This window comes from Thunnus albacares, chromosome 11 (genome assembly GCF_914725855.1).
Source record: "Thunnus albacares chromosome 11, fThuAlb1.1, whole genome shotgun sequence".
Taxonomy (NCBI): Eukaryota; Metazoa; Chordata; class Actinopteri; order Scombriformes; family Scombridae; genus Thunnus; species Thunnus albacares.
This window is the reverse complement of record NC_058116.1, coordinates 476,001-497,545: the sequence shown is the minus strand read 5'-3', so window position 1 is coordinate 497,545 and position 21,545 is coordinate 476,001. Positions and strand designations below refer to the sequence as shown.

Sequence of the window (21,545 nt, the reverse complement as noted above, 5' to 3'; positions counted from 1 at the left end):
AAATTCCAAATAAAATGATTGATAAGGGTTACATACAACAATGCAGGAGCAAAATTTACTAGTCCCTGAGGTTCCTACATTACTCACCTCTTCATAAGCAGTTAACAAACATGCTAATTTAAAAAACAGTCTTTGTGCAGCATCAGCTTTGAAGTTTGATTATCAGGTTTGGGCCACTAAGCAATGTGTATGATATTAGTTAACTAAACTTGCTAATCATGTCCTCTATTTTAAGGAGATGAAAGTAGGTGGATTGCAGCAGCCTGTAGTGTGTGTTATAGGCTGGGTCACACCAGAAAATGTCACAGCTAAATCAATCTGCGTGGCTTTATTAAATATGTGGTTCTACAAGTGTGATGAAGTAGTGACTTTACTCACAGGGCTAGTTGGTAAACTACTGGCAAGCTAACATAACACACAGCCAACAGGGAACATGCTAGAGCTAAGCACAATTGCTTTTCAAGCATCATTCTGTTTTCTCTGTTCTGGGCTGTAATTATTCCCTCCTGGTATTTTATTATCAGGATTGTACATAATTTCATTCAATAAAGAGTTATTTGGGAGGTGGGAAAGCAAGCTTGCTAACTGTCAGCTAGTTTGCTTGATTGCTAATGGGATAATAAGTTCACACAGTTTATTCAAGAGATGTATCTGTACCATTTATGCCTGTCTCATTTGTGTGTAAACCATTCCTCTTTTGTTGAGCAGTTACTATCACAGACGAGGTGAAATAAATTTGGATACTACAACTCAAACTACGATAGCTTACTCCGTGTCAGGCTCTCAGGCTCTGTTTCTTCAAAGGTCAACACTGTCAAGATGGCTTGCTATTGTGAAAAATGTGAGTGGATTAACTTCACCCTCGTGAGAGAACCCACTGATTGCAGCAATTGCACTGAATTTATTTGATTTTGCTGATATATTTTTTAAAATGGTTTTAAATGCTGGTGTGAATGGGCCTTTGGACCATATCAGTCAGTTTACTGGCAGATGTTCACAGTGCTATATATTCAGCTTGAGAGCCTTGTACTGACTGTACAGATGTTGCTGTAGCAGTTATGCCTAGTTAGCAATGTAGCACCGATCTTGTGTGTGTGACAGCCCAGACTTGGATCAATCTCTACACTTACCAGAAACTCGAGTTTCTTACCCTTTCCCTCTTGTCTCAATATGTTCATGAAGTGGAATCTACACCTTTGGGATAAGTGCAAATTTTGGGGGGGAAACTGAAATAGTTTCAACTCACACAGACACGTCTATGCCTTAGTTAATGCCAGCTAGAACTGTTCATGTCCAACCACATATTTCTATTGATTTTGGTCATTTCCCTTACAAAAATTTCCTACACTGGAAAGTGTTGCTGTGGTATTCCTATGGTACAGTGTGTCAGTAACACATAAAAAGTGAATGCTGTGGTAATGTATCACAGGCCCTATGATAATGTACCAAAGATACCACAGACTGCATGCTCTGAGGTAATGACATCAGTATTTCTAATGCTGCAATGAATGATGTTAGAAATACATTAAATCTAATTAAAATTATTTACCCCTGTTGACTTTCATCTAATATGGACAAACTAAACCTCTTTCTCTTTGACCCTGCAGGGCTTCCAGTTGCTGTCGAGTCATTCAGCCATCTGAGCTTCAACCTGTGTAAGTGGTGTGAGGTGTCCAGTCCGGTGTGTAAGGACAGCGTCTGCTTTAGTAACTGCACCCTGTCCTCTTTCTGCAACGTCATTGAAGAGATCTGCATCACCAAATGGTGAGTGGCTTCCCTCTGTTCATTTTATGGAATTGCCAAACCACAGTTGGCATGTCACCCCCAGCCATCCAAGGAAGGCAGATCTCTTATTGAACTTCATCTAGTGCGTTTTCCTGTTTACTTTGTTTTTTTGAGCTGGTGTGAAAGCTGTCAATCAAAGCATTGACAGATGTTAATCTGGTATAGACTGGTATTGACTCAAGAACTAGACCGAGTCTGTCCGGTTCCAAGCAGACTCTTGTGTGGTTTGTTAGTGGTGATATAGCTAAACAGACCAACCACAGGACTGTGTGAGAATAGATATGGTAAATCGAAATGGACTGTACTTGTATAGCGCCTTTCTAGTCTTCTGACCACTCAAAGTGCTTTTACACTATGAATCACATTCGCCCATTCACACACATTCATACGCTGAATGGGTACAGGGGCTACCATGCAAGGTCCCAACCTGCCCATCAGAGGAAATCTATTCATTTACACACTCACAGCCATCAGGAGCAATTTGGGGTTAAGTATCTTGCCCAAGGACACATCAACATGCGGACTGGAGGAGCCAGGAATCGAACTGCCGATCTTCCAATTAGTGGACGACTGCTCTACCTCCAGAGCCACAGCCACCCCAAGATATGCATTTTTTTTAAAATCAGAAATTAAATAGCTAATCTACTGTTCGATCTATCTGGATTTATAGAAGATCAATTTGAAACCACTGTAACATGTATGCACATCAGCATGTGAGTGCAGGTATGTTCCCTGACACGTTAGGAAGCGAAAAGAAGTTAAACCAGAGGTGTGTTGAGCCTACTCTGTGTATTTAGCAGTTCCATAATAAAAAATGAGAAAAACAACTGAATGTAGCAGTAAATATCCTCCTGTAATATTATGGAAAAGAATGTATCTTTGTGTTCCCTTTCTGCCTATTTGTCACTATTTATGATATGCAGGGTACAGCTGCAGTTTCAGCTAATAATGTTCATAGTCAGTCATTTTTGAGTGAGCTCTTTGTAGACACCAGAGAAGATACATATATTTGTAAGATGTAGTATTGTGCTGCATGACCTGCTGCCAGTAACTAGAATTTGCTTTCCCCATGTAGGTATGATACATTGTTACCTTTTGGTCCAGTTCACATTCACACCATGGATGTATTAAGAAGAACTGGATACTGGACTCAGTGATGGCACCCCGTTCATTCCTATGAAAGTTGCTCAGTGGTGCATGAAGCCAAAAAATCAGCTTCCTGCTGTAAAGAAATTACCCGGATGTTGCTCACACTTCCTGCTTGTTGGACCCATAGAGGATGTACATTAGAGACTTCCACTGGCCAAGCCGGCTGACCTCCAGTTGGCTCTCCGCTCACCTTAGAGGTTCTAAAATAATTCAACAGTTTGGTTCTTCTAGACTTTCCAAATGTTATTGGACAAAATGGACCAAATTCTGATAATAAAACGAGTCATTTCAATGGGGGTTATGAAGCACAAAAACATTTATTTACCTTTTTACAGATGCTCCTTTTCCAATGATTGTGTGTGGGAAAATTTCTTTTTGGGCCAGTGTGCATCACGTGACAGACCTGAAAGTTCTAATTACACTGTTTGGCCACTGTCAAATTGGCTTCACAGCTTAGCACCCTTCCTGGGGACTTTGTTCTCACTGGCTTTTTACAAACAAACTAAGAGCTGGAAACAGGAATTTATACAGACTGACAGGAAACTCACTGATTGGACAGTTTTGGTAATGACATCCAGCATCATCACAGCTACATGGGGAAATCAAATTCTGGTGACTGACAGGGGATCTTTAATGTTTCATATCAGGATTTTAATGTTCTCTGGTGTTACAAAGACCTCAGAAAGAAATAACTGATTATGAATATTATTATAATTATTTGAATGCAAATCACCAGCATGGCATGAATAATGCAAAACAGGTTCAGACAACACGAATAAAGGCATTTTGTACAGGGTTAGGGTTAGACCCAACATTCCCCCATGAGCAAGCACTTGGCGACAGTGGTAAGGAAAAATTCCCCTTTAACGGGAAGAAACCTCAAGCAGAACCCGGCTCTTGGTGGGCACCATCTGCCTTGACCGGTTGGGTTGAGAGAGAAAGAAAGAGGGAGGAAGGAGGAGGGGTATGTAGACACAGGGAAGCAAAATAACAACAATAATAACAATAACAATAATAGTAATAGAGATGTGACTGCAAAGTTTCGGGCCAGGGCCCGGGGTTTCCTGCAAGATGAGAAAGCACAAAAAAAGCTCTGGGGAAGAAGCTAAGTTCGTAACATGCATTAATGGTAAATGAATGCATACAGATGCACACACTTTGAATACAAGTGCATTTCAAGTACACAGAGTAGGATACACATACTGCAGTTTTAACTGCTTTTGATTGTCTGAAGGGAAAGGGGAAAGGGGAAAGGGGAGGGAACAAACCCTGCACTCAAATATCTGCATATGTATATTTGTTACCATGGTTACATTATTTGCATAAATACAGCATATACGTCACTTAAAGAAAATTAAGTGACTTTATGCTAAGATATGTAACTATATGCTAAAGTCACATCACGAAATCCTGTTTGCTTTTAGACCACAAATGAACCACATCAGAGTCCACTTCGAGATTTTCAAGCGGTCTGTTTGTTTGGGCCACACCAGAGTTAGATTGACAGATCTCTCACCAGCCCAAATGAATGAAACTAAATAGGAAAATATACAGGAGTGTGTTTTAAGCAAACCAACTCTGTTAGCTGTGAAAGAGCTAGGTTGGGTGCTGTAAAGCCCACTGAGACATTAAATGTGACATACAGATAAATTAGACTTGACTACTCATGATTTAAAGATGCCTAACACTCTCTGTTGCTGCTGTAGTTTAGTAGATTGGGCTTAAAAAAACATTAAAGACTGGACTCCAAATATGCAATCCAGCAGGGCACCATGTTGAGGCTCCCTTCAATTAGATTAACTTCTATTAAATTTAGCATCTATTAGATTTACCCTGGAACCAAAGTGTTCTTCTTAATGTGGTAATACAAGTAAATAGGATGTTTTGCAGAGGCTGTTTTAAAATGATCGTGAATGAACAAGTCAAGGCTGAAGAGTGAATACCGTGTGACTATTTTTCCTTGTTACAGTAGAGCAAGTGCTAACACTGCCGGGCTCGTAACAATCAAAGTTGGACTAAAAATTAATTGCAGGAATATGACTGTGGGTGAGGCGGAGATGAATTAGTGATTTTAGAGTCCATTATTTTCATTTCAGGACGTGTCATGTCTGTGCGTCTTAAGCTTTTCATGTGTCATTTAACGCTGTTGGTTAGGTTTAGGCACAAAAACCACTTGTGAGGGTTCAGGAAAGATCATGGTTTGGGTTAAAATGATCAGTGAAATGCGGTAAAAATGTCCTGACGTGACAGCAAAAACGTCCAGTTTAACGGCAGTAAAATGCCTGGGATGGTAAAAATGTCCACTAAAAATGCTCCAATGTGACAGTAAAAATGTCTCGAATAGTACTCTCCTGCTGCTTTAGCAACTTTTTGCCAAACTATCTACAGTAACTATCCACCTGTCTCCTAATAAGCCAAAATAAACCTTATAAAAGAAAAGAAAGTCACATATTGATAGTATCTGAAATGCATCACTTCCCCTGTCACTCAAACGTAACTGTAGGCTGCCTTTGGCAACTGGATTTACTATCTAAATGGCGTGAAATGACATGCAAAAAGCAAAAAATGTGTAGTGATAACACACAAAATGACTTAAGAAACTGACATGTTATTCATACGTCATTTGCTGAGACCAGGATGGGTTATCAGACAAGTCAACCAAATATATCATATAATTATTTTGTTGGTTAAGTATTTAATATATTGCTAGAGGGCAAAAAAAGTTTTATACTTTTCCTTTAATGTCCAATCAACTGGTAAAAAAACGAAAGCCTTTTGATATTTTTTTGTTTCCTTTACCTCTTCTTTCTTTTACTTTCCTTTTAGTTGATAAATAAATTGAAACTTAAATAAAATAAATTTTTCCTTTATTTATCTTTCATTAGCTGATTTTATTTAACCTGACATGCCAGGTAGTGTGTGACACAGAACTATATGAGGCTCACCTGTGCCTTACCTTGCGAGGCAGCTGGATTTGCGATGCTGAAGCACATAAGTTGAAGCCTGACAAGATGGACTCTCGCGTGATCTCATGATGTAGTGATCTTGCGAAACCAGCTGCCTTGCAAGGAAAGATTTTATTAAATTTATTTGTAAAATAAATAAGTTTTTATTTATTTAATCAACTGATTAGTGGTAAGGGAGAATAAATACAAAGATTTTATCTTTTTATAGAGTGAAAATGACACCAATGTTATATATTTGACTCACCTGATAAACTTTTTCAGCATATTGTCTGTTTGTGCACATAAAAGCTGTATTTGAGTATTTTCAAGCTGGAAAGTCTGTTTCATATGGGGTTTTATTATATTTGTTTCCTCTATTCATCTAAATTATAGATATGTTTGTACGAAATATTAGGTGGATTCAGCCCTGAACAACAGTCCAGAGGATTCTGGATATTAGCTCCAATGACGACTAGGATTTTATATTTTACTGCAGACTATCAAGTAGTTTGACATTTTGGGAAACACACTTTGCTTTCTTGCCGAGAGTCAGCTGTGAGGATTGATGCCTCTCATGTCTGTCAGTTAAATATGAAGCTACAGTCAGCAGCAGATTAACTTAGCATAAAAAACTAGAACCAGATACCAGGAAGTCACTGCACCCAGCCAAGAAATAGTTATCATTTTAATTGGTTAGCTTTAGAGGTGCTGGGTGGTGGATTTTGTTACCTTTGGACACAGTCATTCTAACTGTATTTCCCTGTTTCCAGTCTTAATGCATAGCTGAGCTAACCTGCTCCTGGCTGTAGCTTCATATTAACCATGCAGACATGAGAGTGGTATCGATCCTCTCATCAAACTCAAAAAACAAAAATTAAAGCTGCAAACAGCGATGAATTGGGCCCTAGCACCTTGTGGCAACCGTGGTATTGCTAGTAGAGATCAGTTGACATAGCTCTGAATTTTCAGGATTATCTGACACTGTGTGAATGGGTAAAATATTTTTTCCTGTGAGCAGTACATGGCGCTGGAGATGACATATTAGGTATTGTGTATACATCTGATGAACTATATGTCATTTAGGCCTCACTTCCTGTTGCAAGTAGGCAATACCACATAAGTGAAATATTAATGCAGCAATACATTTACCAGAGTGCAACTGACATGTATATACATTGTCATGAATTTTGGACATTCCATGTAGAAGATAACTATCACTTCCTGTGTCCACTATGTGGTGCTAGAGAACACCCACTAATTATACATCATTTTGCTGTGTATCGTGCAGACCACACCATGTAAATTTCATGTATATCGGATGATACTTGTCACATAACGCTGATTTCCTGTTGTCAGTAGGTGGCACTGTGACTAAGACTAAACACATGTGTTTAGGGCTGGACTCTTTCTTGTTGGACTTAGGGTATGGTTCCATACCCCACCAAATTTCATAAATCTATGTCAAAATTAAACATGGGGGCTTTGATTTTGAAATTTTCTAGGGGGCGCACATGAGCCATTTTGCCACACCCATGGCCAAGAGCCATATCCATTGTAAGGTTGCGCCACTTCTGATGCATGTGAAGAGTTTCATGAGTGTCAAGCACCCCTAGCACCTCAAAAATGCTAAAACTAACTAGGGGAGTGTGGGAACTGAAATGCCATGCCAAAGCCCAATTTTGATACTAAACGAAGCATTTATTAGTTTGAAAATAAATGCAAAGTTTTGTTAGTTTTCACGCATCCTAAAGGCCTCAAACATGTGTTTGTAAAATGAAAATTGACACACAAAATCCAAAATGGCTAATTTCCTGTTGAGTGGAAAAATTTGAAAAAAATATGTATTATGTCAAGACTGTTGAGTGCAATCAACCCACCGAATTTCACCAATTCTGATGTGTGTGCCAATTTTCGTGAGTTTTTGAGCATCCAAAGCCCCTCAAAAAAGCAATGGCGTACTAGAATAATAATAATTAAAGCTGCAAGCAGTGATGATCGGGCCCTCGCTACCTCGCGCATGTCGGGGCGAGCTGCAGTCGAATTGTTGTTATTGCAGAGTAACACGATACATTAATTCATAAATTTCATAAATTTTCATGAATATTGAACAGTGCATGTAGGAAATAACTATCACTTCCTGTGTCCACTATGTGGCGCTAAAGAACTACCCCTAATTATACGTCATGTTGCTGAATATCATGTGTAGACCACACCATATAATTTTCATGTAAATCGGATGATGTTTGTCACAGAAGGCCGACTTCTGCTGTTAACAGGTGGCGCTATGACTATGACGTTATATTGACACGTAGCTGTGGTCAGGCCTGGACTCTTATCAAGCATGAGAAATTTTGGGCAGATTGGACGATGTTAAGCCGAGTTACAACCACTTCCTCTTTAATGCCCCAAAAATGTTTTGGGTAAAATTATCCGGCACGCCACGCCAAGGGCATTCCATGAAAACTGAAAAGCTTCACAATTTAGCATCACAAAGGTGTTTGACCTGTTTTGTGACCTACAAAATTTGAAGTTGCTCAGGTTAAATCTCTAGGAGGAGTTTATTAAAATACAAAACCTGTCAATGGCTTCAAAAAAATGTAAAGTAGATTCAAAATGGCTGGCTTAGGGTGTGGCTCCAAGAGGCTTTTTTGTAAGTCTGTAGATGTTACATCTGCCTATCAAATTTTGTACATATTCATCAAAGTTAAAGGTGGGGGCTTTGACTTTCTTCGAAATTTTCTAGGTGGCACTCTAGAGCCATTTTGCCACACCCATGCCCAAGACCCATATCAGATATGAAGGTATGCAACTTTTGATGCATGTGCTAAGTTTCATGAGTTTTTGAGCACCCCTAGCACCTCAAAAATGCTAATCATAATTAGGAGGTGCTATAGAGTCGATGTGCCACGCCCAAGCCCAATTGTGATACTAATCTCAATACTTAGTGATTTGAACATAGGTACGAAGTTTCATGAGTTTTTGCGCATCCTAAAGGCCTTAAACATGTGTTTGTTCAATCCAAATGGCTGACTTCCTGTTGGGCGAAAAAAATTTTTAAAAATATGTATTATGTTGATAATGATGAAAGCAATCAACCCACTGAATTTCATACATATCAAAGAAAATTGGTTCCAAAATGGCCCTGCATTTGGGGGCGCTATGGAACCCGTTGGCCACGCCCAACCCCAATCACTACAGAACTTTGCAATTTTTGCCAGTTCTGATGCGTGTGCCAATGAGCCCCTCAAAAAAGCAATGGTGTGGGGGAGTAATAATAACCTGACATGATAATACATTTTCATGAATATTGGACATTACATGTTGGAGATAACTATCACTTCCTGTGTCTGCTAGATAACGCCCACTAATTATACGTCATGTTGCTGTATATCATGCTGTTATCATGGAGGAACACAATGCAGACAGAGACTGCCATGGATATACTTTTTCATTAATATTGGACATTGCATGTAGGCCATTAAAATTACTTCATGGGCCATATTTGTGTTGAGGAGTCATGACCAGCACAAGCAGCGCTCTGACTGTTTAGTATTTTCTTGACCTTGAAACTTGATTTGCGCATCTGTGTGGTATTTTGGTGACCAGAGCAGAGCCCATGGTGCACACGTGGGAGGAGGATGCAGAGAGGTGTGAGGTTCATTCAAATGAAGCAGCCAATTGTTGTATGTGTTGTATAATTTGGTCTTAGATGCAACGTCAACACACTGCTGCTTTGGTGATTTTATCAAACTAAACACTTGCTGCAGACGTGCTGCAACAATGTATTAATGATTAAAATATAAATAACTTATTTCAGTTAAACACTCTTCAACCAAAATCAGCACACAAAATAATGTTTAATGTGGTTAAAGCAGGAAGGTGAGTAAATCAGTCTACACTGATGTATAAATGAATGTGGGCAATTCTTACAGTATCTGTTGTCCACAGCTGTTTATGCTGTATGGAAAACCTCTTCTGTTCATTAAACAGGGATAGACGCTCAAATTTTTAAGCACTGGCCCTACGGGCCACAAAGCCCCTAAATTTGTATCATTTGGTGGTACATTTTTGGAAGCCCAAATGTAAATTTATGTAAAAACAACACAGAAAAGGCAATTTAACTCAACTTAACACAGCATTCCTTAACTGTGACACTTCAATAAATGAAAAAAATTGATTATGCCATATAAATAAAAGTTGATAAAGAAAAGGTTTAGAAGAAACCATATTTATTTATATTCATATTTTTAAGCCATAATTATAACAGGTGAACACTGGCTGAAAGTTGAGTTGCTTGAACAAGCCTCTGGTGAGTTGATCAAACCCACCTGAGAGTCATCTGAATGCTTCAATAGAAGGGACACAACTCAAGGAAATCAGACCAAAGGAGTTAAGTTGATCAATGCCACAAATTTGCTGACCTAGAAACAGTGCAGAATCGAATAAAAAGTAATATATAATATTTCTTCTTCGTCTTACGTCATTATTTCTTGTGTTTTTAAATGTTTCTTAACACGTTTCTCAAACTCTCTGATTATTTCCAGGTTTGCATGAAAATATTAGAGATTTGGTCTCAGACTTTTGGACCCCACTGTTTATTATTGGTTTTCTAAGGATATAATGTTAAAGGGGACGTATTATGCTTTTCCTTACTTTCAGACATATACATAATGTCACAATGTTGGATATTCATGTTAAAAGTGTCTTGACAGGTCAAATAACAAGGTTAACATATGTAGCAGTAATCCCTGTGAGCAAAAAGCAGCGGCTTCAGACTGCTCTGAACGCTCGGTTTCCAAAAGTTTTTTCTACTTTTGGCCCGAGCTGACATCAGTTTGTGAGGGATTACTTTATATAGACATCTGCTATGTGCACAGTGCGCAAGTTCGCTGCTCCGTCAAGGCGGGAATACTGCGCCTGTAATCCGCCTCGCTGTTCTGTATAAAAGGTATGGACACAGAGTCAGGGGGCAGAGTTGCTCCGCCAATGAAGCCGGATATGGCGGGAGTCACAGAGCCGGATCGACTGTGTGTGAGGGACAGCTGGTGCGGTGGGACAGGAAGCTGATGTTGTCATGTTAGCCCATATTCAGACCAAATCAGGCGGTGCAGCGTACAGCTACAGGGTTGAGCAGAGGTGTGTGGGGGTGTGGGGGTGTTTGTGCTTTAGAACATAACCCCTGTGAAACATTCAGAAAATAACGTTTGATTGATCTGATTCACCAGCTTCCTCACTACCAGCGCTCCCTCTCTTTATTCACTCACTAGCTCACTCGACCACAAAATGAGTCAGGAAGCCAACAGAAAAGTTTACTTTTAACATTATCAAACAAAGAGAAATGTCCTCCCCTCATTCTAGTAACATCTTTGTACTCCCTCATAGCAGAGTTTACAGCTCTGATCAGTCTGATCTCAGTCACACCTCTGAATCCGGAATGCCAGCATGCTTTGTACAAACACACACGGGTTTGTGTGGGTCAGTGTAAAAAAGCGATGGTTGGCTCAAAGGCGGATTCTCTTTGCGGCTATAATGCAGGTCCTCTGTATAAAAGAGGCTATTGATTGATCAAGGCTCACAGTCTGTCTGTGAGCTACAGGCATATTCACTCACTACAGTGGGCAGGGCAATAAAATCAATGAATAAATAAATAAATAAAATTCCTGCTGTCAGTCAGCCTGGTGAAGGCAGGTTAGCCGGCTGCTGGTCGGCAGCTGCTGCTGATGGATAGCTGCTTCTGTGGACAAAGACGCTGAACACAGGTCGGAGTCGATGTGGACTGAACAGTTACCGTGCTCGCTCACGTCTCACTGACTTGGTATCAGTCACAGGGTTTTCACTGGCTCTTTTTGAGACAAAGGTGGCAAAGGTTGGAGAATGTTACCTTAGTTAGATACCTTTGTGCGCTTAAGTGAAAAAAATCACAATTTGACAGACAAAAGTGTCCATATGGATTTAAATTTTATACCAAAATGGAACAAAAAGATGAAAAATAAAGGTTGTGACTGGTGACTGTTTATGATGTAGGCTTGGGACAATATGCTTATCTCCTGATTGGATACTATCACGATACTTGGGTGCTGATTTGATTAAGAATTGATTCTCAATTCAAAACCAATTCTCGAATGAATGAAAGGGGGGCACTGTTTTCAGTCTCTTGCTCCAATATACTGGGTGCCAAACCATTCACTGGGGTCCTTAGTCCATTGAAATACAATATGAAACATAACTGGCAGATAAGATAAATGGTCTGCTGTTAACTGAATCAATTACTGAATTAATTTATTTGAAAGCACCTTACAGTCTCCTGCCTGTATGCGAATAACAAAATGCTGTGTTGTTATTAACGTCATGTCTCCAGCAGTGGAGAGCAGCCTCTCCGCTGCACCGTTAGCTCCAGGGAAAGTCATCATTGTCCAAGACACTGAATGGGCGCAGGGTTTTTAGGTGAAACAGACTGAGCACCGAGTTATTTTCTTCACCTCAGAGTTGGTTTAAATTGTTTAATGCCGCAGTGTGTGTTGGTCAGCAGGTCTTGTTTGTTACTGCTGGTGTTCGTTGCTCCGCTCCGCTAACGTTAGTCTGTGAGTGATGGCATAGAGAGTCCACAGTATACTTCACATTCTTCTTGAAAAGGTAGTTATTTAGTCATTAAATCAGAAAATGCTTGCAATCGTTGGATTTTTTGAAGATGAACCACAAGATAACTCTAACGTGTGCATGCTATAGACTGACCAGGTGCCTTTTTTGTTCCATCAACATCACATGCCAGAATTTCAACAAAGGCGGTGGACAGTAATACAAAGGCGGCCAGCCTTTGAGTTAGATAGGCAGGGAAAACCCTGCAGTCATCTTCCTATTGTCAGGATATTAAATTGCAGCCCCAAACAATAATATGATGACTAATTAATAGGTGACGTTAATAGGTGACGGCCAAATGCGATGGTGGTGGTTGCTCATAGTGACGGTAGCTGATAAAAACACCAAGAGAACAAATATATGTCCTCGTAAAGACCTCATTAATTTTAATTAAATTGAATGTTCAGTTAATTTGTCTTTCTTTTTGTCTTACTATGTAAATGAAATGGTGGCCCAACCACTAACCTGCTGTTCACAGATTGCATAGCCAGTATAATGTATCTGTGTACAATGGATTATCAGTCAGATACTGTATACTATAGCCTATTTAATACAAAGTTTGTAAAACTGCAAACTGCTTTATTGTGTCATCAGCATTTTTTATTCAAGGTGCATTTAGACAAAGTCACTTATCTTTCTGAAATGAATATCTTTAAATGTAAAGGAAACACTGAATCTCATTCCAGTATCCCACACAGATAGGTCACAAGTTAAGCAGATGATACACTGGTCAAACCTGGTGGCTATTGGCCATGCAACCATGCAATTTGTTGACAATATAAACTGCATGAGTCCACAGTGACAAAGTAGATTAATGGGTTGTATAGAGGTCACATTTCTAACTGAAAATAATGGTATAAAATCTGATGCATTGCAAATCTATACATTTGTTTCCCACATTGAAAGTAACGAAAGGTGAATGCCTCTTGCTGATCACAAAATTTCACTCACATAAATATACAATAGTTAACAAAGAAAAAAAACAGTACAAGGACACATACATATTATCTTCTTGTTTTCAACTGCAAGCTTAACTGAAAACACTTTCATGATAAAACTACCTCAGTCAGTTTATTTAATGTGTGCACTTAACAAGTGCTGCTTGTACAAGCAACCATTCAGCTGAAATTCACCAGTTAATGTTGTCACTAGTAGGTCGGAAACACCGGTGAGTAACTGAGTCTGTTTGGAAACCCACCTATGGCTTTGTTTTGTCTTATTATTGGACCATGAAGAGTTAATTCTTGTCTGACTCTGTCATTTGTCACTTTAATTTTTGGCATGCTGACCTCATACCAATTTTAATCTTTTCTTCTTACTTGTAATGCTCAATGTGCTGGTAGGTGGTTCCTCCAATGTGTTTAGGTCACTTTCCTTCTTCTTTTTATGTTTTACTGTGGCTTGTAAACAATGAAGTGGGGCACTAGTGTCACCCAGTTCTATGGAGTATGTCTTTGGTTTTTTTGCTTTTACAGTGGAACCTTTGCTTACACCTTGTTGCTTGGGAACACAGATATGACGATACTTTCAGCCAGCACATCTGGAAAGTGTAAAGTGGTTGTACCCGACCACTTTAGAAATATAGGCTGAAGTAGCTAAAAACTGAAGTTAGGGTGGGTGTGGTACTTTTCTTTTCTTTTTTTGCTCAGAAAACCTTTATTACTTTTGCATATTTAAAAGAGTTCTGCTTCAAAAGGACTACATCATCGTTTTAGCTTGGTTGTTTTAAAAACAATGTGCACTGAACCCTCTAGTGTCCTATTAAAATATTGGAATATCAACATGCAGTCACACACACATACACAGACATTGTTTTTCTACAGCACAGTCCCATGAGCCAGCAGAGTACACCACAATACGACTAAGCTACTTCATTATGTTGTTGATCAGCATTATGAAACATCCTGAGGTGATTTCACTCAATTTGCTACTGTTGCAGAAAAAAAGCATGTAACAGCAATTTTGGCTTTTTCTTGTTCAATTTCAAAGGTTATTCATGCTTGTTGTTCGTGATTAAGTGAGTATGACTTGTCTGGAAACCTGTCAAACTCTCACAAAGTTCACTGGCATCACTTTCTTCTGCTATGCGCTTTTGTTTGGATAACACTACTACAGAGGGATCCCCCTTGCTGTACCCCTCTCATTTCCTGTTCACGTCAGCCTGCCCAACCCTTCCAGCTTGCTGGAGGAAGCCAGTGATAAGAGGGAACTGACAGAGAAGAAAAGAGAGGAGGAGAAAAGGCTGGCTTATTCAGGTCAAAGTTGACAGGGATCATCTTGGAGCTGCTCAGGCCATCTGTGAACTCGCAGCAAGAAAAACATCATGTTTGTATGTGCTGCTTTCCAGAAGTATCACACTGTGTCTCAATTCAGATACTTCCTTAGCACACTTCCATGTAGTACACTGTGTACACTATGTATTTATTTATTTGTAATGCCGTTGTGGACTTACCAGAAATGCCGATCGCAACATTCAATGGTATCCCCCTGTCCTTGGAAGTTTGTACTCCTGAGTCAAACTTGCCATGTCTTCACCACACCTACCTACTGTTGTACTTTGTACTGTGACAAATAATCTCAACTCAAAGCTCCACTAACACTTTTTCTCACAAAAAATAACCTCATTGACAGAGAGATGCAGTAAATTATGTTATTCAGTCTGTAATGTAGCTATAATAAAATTCCAAACTGTTATGTAGCTTAGTAAATTTAATATAGCCTGATCTGTTCATTTTAATGCATTTATATTTATGTAAATTTGGTGATATCTGTACATATAGAGCCCCAGAGGGAGCGCTGTCCAGTAAAAACATGAAGCTTCACCTCAGACAAACTAACATGGCAGCAACAATTGTTAGATTTCATCTGTGACACCAACATTTATCTTCCAAAGAAATTATATCATATATGAAAATGCTATAGAGACAGTGGAGCCAACAGTAAATCACCAAAGAGCTGCAGATCAGATCCCTGATCCTCTGCAGCCTTTTTAAAAAGTAAATTGCATTAATTAATTAATTGATTCATTTGAAAGCACCTTACAGTCTCCTGCCTGTATGAGAATAACAAAATGACGACAAAATGAGGTGAAGTGCTCTGCTGTGTTGTTATTAACCTCATGTCTCCAGCAGTGGAGAGCAGCCTCTCTGCTGCACTGTGAGGTCTGGGGAAAGACATCATTGTCCAACACACTGAGTAGGCACAGGGTTTTTGAGGTGAAACAGATTGCGTACTGAGTTATTTTCTTCACCTCAGAGTTGGTTTCAGTTGTTTAATGCTACAGTGTGTGTTGGCCAGCCGGTCTTGTCTTGTTTGTTACTGCTGATTGCTGCTCTGCTCCGCTAATGTTAGTCTCTTAGTCACGCCGTAGAAAGTTCACAATATACTTCACATTCATCTCGCAAATGTCATTCATTTAGTCATTCATTCAAAAAATGCTTGCAACTGCTTTTTGAAGATGAACTACAAGATACCTCTAGTGTGTGCACTCTGTAGATTGTCCAGGTGCTGCATTGCCCTCACCGTTGAGTTCCGCCTTTTTGTTCCGTCAACATCACATGCTGGAATTTTCAACAAAGGCGGCGGCCAGCAATACAAATGCGGCCCACCTTTGAGTTAGATAGGTAGGGAAAACCCTGTTATACAGTCAAAATAGCAGGTTTAAGTACAGAAGAACGCAAATTGAGACACAGCATAAGTCTTGGAATCCAATGTTATTTACCAAAGCTGTTTGGGGGAATCATTTCTAGTCAACCCGGCCCCTTATAGGTTATTATGGATGTAGAAAGGCTCTTGCAAATTTTATAAAGCAATTCATTCACTGAAATTTGAACAGACAAACAAATGGTTAGGGTAAGGGTTCCAACTACCTCACACTGCTCAGTCAATGATGTCACAGTGCTGTGGAAACAGATTTTCATATTCAGGAAGACCAAGGCATAGAGGACCAGATTTTTGCCTTCTCACAAATAATCAAGGTGTTACAGGAATTTTGTATCCAGACCTTTCATGACTCACTCATAACATGTATTGGTAGAATTGTATGAAGGTGTAGCTGAGATCATTAGGGTGGCAGGGAGTTCAGTACTTAGGGAGCATGGTCTTCCCTTGGGAAAATGTGAATTGTTCAGTTACTCTAGAGGATCTCAAGTGTCTTTGGGAGTGATGATAACAGGATCATAAGACTGACTGCTATCAGACTGTGGTGCTGAAGAGAGGGTTGAGCTATAAAGCGCAGATCTATATTTAGTGGACAGTCTTAGTCGGAAAGAAAACCAGACTATTGATGTTCCTTAAGTGTAAACAGTTATTTAAGTCAGGGTGATCCCGCACAAGTTATTTAATTTTTATAGATGTGGATTCATGTTCCTTTGCTCTTTCAGGAGGAAGACCAACGACACCATGACGGTTCAGACAATGTGTCACAATCCAACTCTGCCACTAGAGGGTGTAGACCCTGGCCTCCTTCTGAACTTCACCTCCAGGGAGTGTCACATGGTTCCACAGCCTGCAGAGAATGGAGCCATGATGGTCTGTGGCTGCCGGGGTGAACATGAGTGTAATGACAAACTCATCTTCGACAAGGGAGCGAATGGTGAGTAGATGGATGAATGAAAGAATTATTGGATGGATGGATGAATTGATGGCTGTATGAATGAACAGATAATAGTAATGAAGTGATACATTTAAGCAGATGGTGGGTAGATGAATTATGACCGTTTTACTTTTTTTTAGTGCCAGTTGGATCTCTCTCCTGGCATTTAAGATTTGTAAGAGGATTTTTCTTTCATATATTAGTCAAACTCACACAGGATGCAGTCTTATTCTGCAACAGCAACACTAAGCAACATACTCAGACCCACCAAAAACTGCTTAATCCCAAGCAAGAACAACAAACACAAACTCTTAAGACAATAATAATTATATATGTGCAAAAGTGGTGTGAATGCTTAATCCCCAAAATCACAGTCTCTGGGTAATACTTTAAATCAGTCAAGAGAGTCAGACAAAACCAAAAAAACTTGCGTTTAGGGATTTTCCACTCTCAGCTCCCTATAAAAAATTCCTCAATTAAACCCAATTCATATTTTATAGAAGTCAGTCAGTCAGATGAGTCGGTCAATCCCCTACGGGTTTTCCAGGACTGAGCAGCTGGCATTGTGAGAGCTGGCTTCTGCTAACAAATGTGAGTAGACAGGCAGGTAGCAATGGAGTTGTAAAGTAAATGAAACAAGGGATTGGCAGCTTCTTGATGTGATGGATGGTCACTGGTGGTGAAAAATGTAGCTGATGGTGGCTGAGTGAAAGAATTTGTGGTAAAAGGGAATAAACAGCCTCACTGTCATTATCACGCAATAAGCATATTGCTCCACCTGACCTCTCACCTCTGCACTGCTGCTCCCCATATGGGATATGTTGGAAGATAAAGCAAGGTGATTAAATGCTAGTGTGAACCGGGGATGAATCAGTCTATACTGCGTGGGTGTTTCTGGGGCTGTATCGAGTGGTACCTGGCAGGCATTAAAACCTGGTTGTCACAGAATGGATAGATTAATGGACAATTAGTCTTTGGAGGGATAGATGAAAGATGAATAGGTGAGTAAAATTATGTAAATATGGCTGGATGGATAGGTAGATGAAATATGGTGAACAAAGCGATACATGTTTGAGCGGATAGATAAATATATAGGTGAATGGATGGATGCATTAATGGATTTTGTTCATCTTTACAATTCTTTAGGGTTCTCCAAGTTGCAGAGTAAAGATGTGATCCCGGTGGTGATGGTTAGTTTGGTGCCTCCCGTCCTGGTGGCCTTAATCACTACCGCTGCCTTCTACTACTACCGCACACGCCATCCTGGCAAACCTGGCCCTCCTGCACGCCCTGACTGGCCCACCAAATGCACCCCGGAGCGCTACCAGGCTCTGGATCATCCATGTGGAGGTCTGGGGGCTCCGCAAGAGGGTGGTGGGGGAGGTGTGATGAGTACTGCAGCTCAAAGGGAGGAGTCTAATGCCAAGGTGCCATCTCTCAACAATGACATCATCAGTGCCATGACTGATTGGCAGGGCCAACGTCCTGAACCACTGCCAATCAAGCTGGAGGTCCTGGTGGGGAAGGGGCGCTTCGCAGAAGTCTGGAAGGCTTGCCTGCTGCAGGGCGAGAAGGGTGGACTTAACAATTATGAAACTGTGGCGGTGAAAGTGTTTCCAGCCGTAGAGTATGCCTCATGGAGAAATGAGTGCTCTATCTTCTCTGACCCCAAGCTGGTGCATGACAACGTGGTTCGATTCCTTGCAGCTGAAGAGAGGGGCCCACCCGGCCAAGCCCTCAGGAAGTACTGGCTGGTTTTGGCCTATCACAGCCTCGGGAACCTGCAGGACTTCCTCACTGCAAACATATTGAGCTGGGAGGAACTTGTTGCCATGGCAGGAAGCATTGCTCGGGGGTTAGCTCATCTCCATAGTGACACAACACCCAGTGGGGTGCCCAAGGTAAACTCAATCTCTGCAAATCCACTTTTTGCAGACTATAATCATCATCAACTTTCTTTTTTGGCAAATATTACCTTACATGTTCTTATTTTTATGCTTACTAAACTTAAGTATCATCTTAGATCTGAGAGTCATGTTGAGTTTTATTGTTCTTCTATAATGGCAGAGGTTCATAAAAACACTTTCACATGATCTTTCTTTTATTTGCAGTCCTTTATGTCCAGAGTGCATCAAGCAGCACAGCCTCCTACCTCATGAGACGATACTTGTTGACAGTCAGTTTTTTATCAACAGATGCATACTCAGTGAACAGAAGAGAGTTTCATGTTGACAAGCTAAAAACCACTCCTTAGCTAGTTAATCTTCCTCGCTTGTTCACCAACTAGTTTCCTCTCTAGCTAACTTGTATTTTTTGTAGTATTTTTCTCTTGGGACAATTCCATTTGTTTTAAACAATCAATCAATCAATCAATCTTTATTTATATAGCGCCATATCACAACAGAAGTCATCTCAAGGCACTTTTCACATAGAGCAGGTCAAGACCGTACTCTTTAATTTACAGAGACCCAACAGTTCCCCCATGAGCAAGCACTTGGCGACAGCGGTAAGGAAAAACTCCCCTTTAACGGGTAGAAACCTCAAGCAGACCCCGGCTCTTGGTGGGCGGCCATCTGCTTTGACCGGTTGGGTTGAGAGAGAGAAAGAGAGAGGGGAAGGGGGAGGGGGGACAGCAGAAAAACAACGACAACAACAAACAACAACAAGCACAAGCATCAACAGACAGGGAAGGATGCCATCAGGACTGTGAAGGACCGCGAAGGTTCGGCCCGGGAGTCAGGTTTTCCTGTGAGATGAGAAAGCACAAAAAACTCCGGGGAAGAAGCAAAGTTAGTGACATGCATTGCTGTTACATGAATGCATACAGATGGAGAGGAGGAGGAGGGGAGAGGAGCTCAGTGCATCATGGGAAGTCCCCCAGTAGTCTAGGCCTATAGCAGCATAACTAAGGGCTGATCCAAGGCGAGCCTGGTCGGCCCTAACTATAAGCTTTATCAAAAAGGAAAGTTTTAAGCCTACTCTTAAACATAGAGAGGGTGTCTGCACCCCGGACTGAATCCGGTAGATGGTTCCAGACACCTCTTTAGTTGTAACTGTCCCCTTTGCCTGGCATGAACTAAGAACAGCCCAATGTCTTTGTGCCTTGTTAAGAAACACAGATATAAGAGCAACCAATCATAAATTGACATGATTAGACAATGACGTGTCTGTGCACTGCATTGTGTAGCCTACATATGGTCCTATAAGTATGAGCAAACCTATCAAACGATCTTTATGAACCTCTGCTTTTTGTGTACCAAGTAAGCCGGATGCCTTGACTAGATTTGAAATGTTTCAGTGTTAGGATTAAGGACACTTCAATTTCAGAGAGATTTCTCTCTCATCTACCAAATTGTACTGAATGTTTCCATGAAGTGCCTAATCTTCTTCAATTTCTATGTGAAGGATAACATAGAAAGATTACAGTCTGCAAATACAAATTTTGTTGTATATGTGAGGTACCAATAAAATACATACCAACAAATATGTACAAACAAAAAGGTACAAATGAAGAAGACTGTCAATAAGGTGGTTAACAGGGCACAGTAGCCAGGAGCCAGTGTGTTAATTCATTAAAACTGCATAATGGTGTCACAGCAAAATTCACTGGCGCCCCTTGCAGAAATGTATGCTTTTTGAAGTTTAGTGATGCTATTACTACTCACAGGGTCTGGTGGTAAACTACTGTAGCTGGTGAGCTGTCAGTTTTTTTTTTTGCCGTTTTGCTGATTTGAGCAGCTGTAACACTATTGACAAGGATTTTATTGCATTTCTTATCATTTTATGGTCAACGCTTCCTAAGTTGCACTCTAAAGTCAGCTTTGTGACTGTGCTTGTTCCTTGTTTCCTGTGTTTCTGTAGGTGCCAGTTGCCCATCGGGACCTAAAGAGCAGTAACATTGTAGTAAAGAGCAACAAGGAGTGTGCTCTGTGTGACTTTGGTCTGGCGTTAAGACTGGACCTCTCCCTTACTGTCGATGACTATGCCAACAGTGGACAAGTAAGAGTACAAAGAAACACATATAGAGACAAAGAAAGATAAAGGCAATGAAATGCAGCAAATTGTACAAGTTTAGTTGTTAAACAGTGGTTTAATATATTACAAAGCAGAGCTTGCATCTGATGTTCTGGTCATCATGTGATTTGACTCATCTTGTCCAGGTGGGGACAGCTCGCTACATGGCTCCTGAGGTACTTGAGTCCAGGGTGAACCTGGAGGACCTTGAGGCCTTTAAACAGATGGATGTTTACTCAATGGCTCTGGTCCTCTGGGAAATGGCCTCCCGCTGCCATGTCATTGGAGGTAGCAGCTTTACTGTATTTCTGTGTCCTCATATTTCCACTAATTTATGCTCACCAGCTAGTTGCTAACTGTGTCTATTTGCAGTTTGGTGCATAGCAGGTAGTTTACAATGGGTTTATAGAGCTTTTGTACTG

The 21,545-nt window shown here is 40.4% G+C and overlaps 1 protein-coding gene across 1 annotated transcript in view; it reads left to right on the top strand.

The window, feature by feature from the left end:
• Positions 1-21,545, top strand: part of tgfbr2l (transforming growth factor beta receptor-like) — a 42,574-nt gene that overhangs the window by 17,206 nt on the left and 3,823 nt on the right. Inside the window, exons 3-7 of the mRNA XM_044366622.1 lie at positions 1,608-1,764; positions 16,898-17,109; positions 18,256-19,010; positions 20,971-21,108; positions 21,270-21,411. Of these exons, the coding sequence (XP_044222557.1) occupies positions 1,608-1,764; positions 16,898-17,109; positions 18,256-19,010; positions 20,971-21,108; positions 21,270-21,411 (1,404 nt within the window). The remainder of the gene's footprint in view (positions 1-1,607; positions 1,765-16,897; positions 17,110-18,255; positions 19,011-20,970; positions 21,109-21,269; positions 21,412-21,545) is intronic.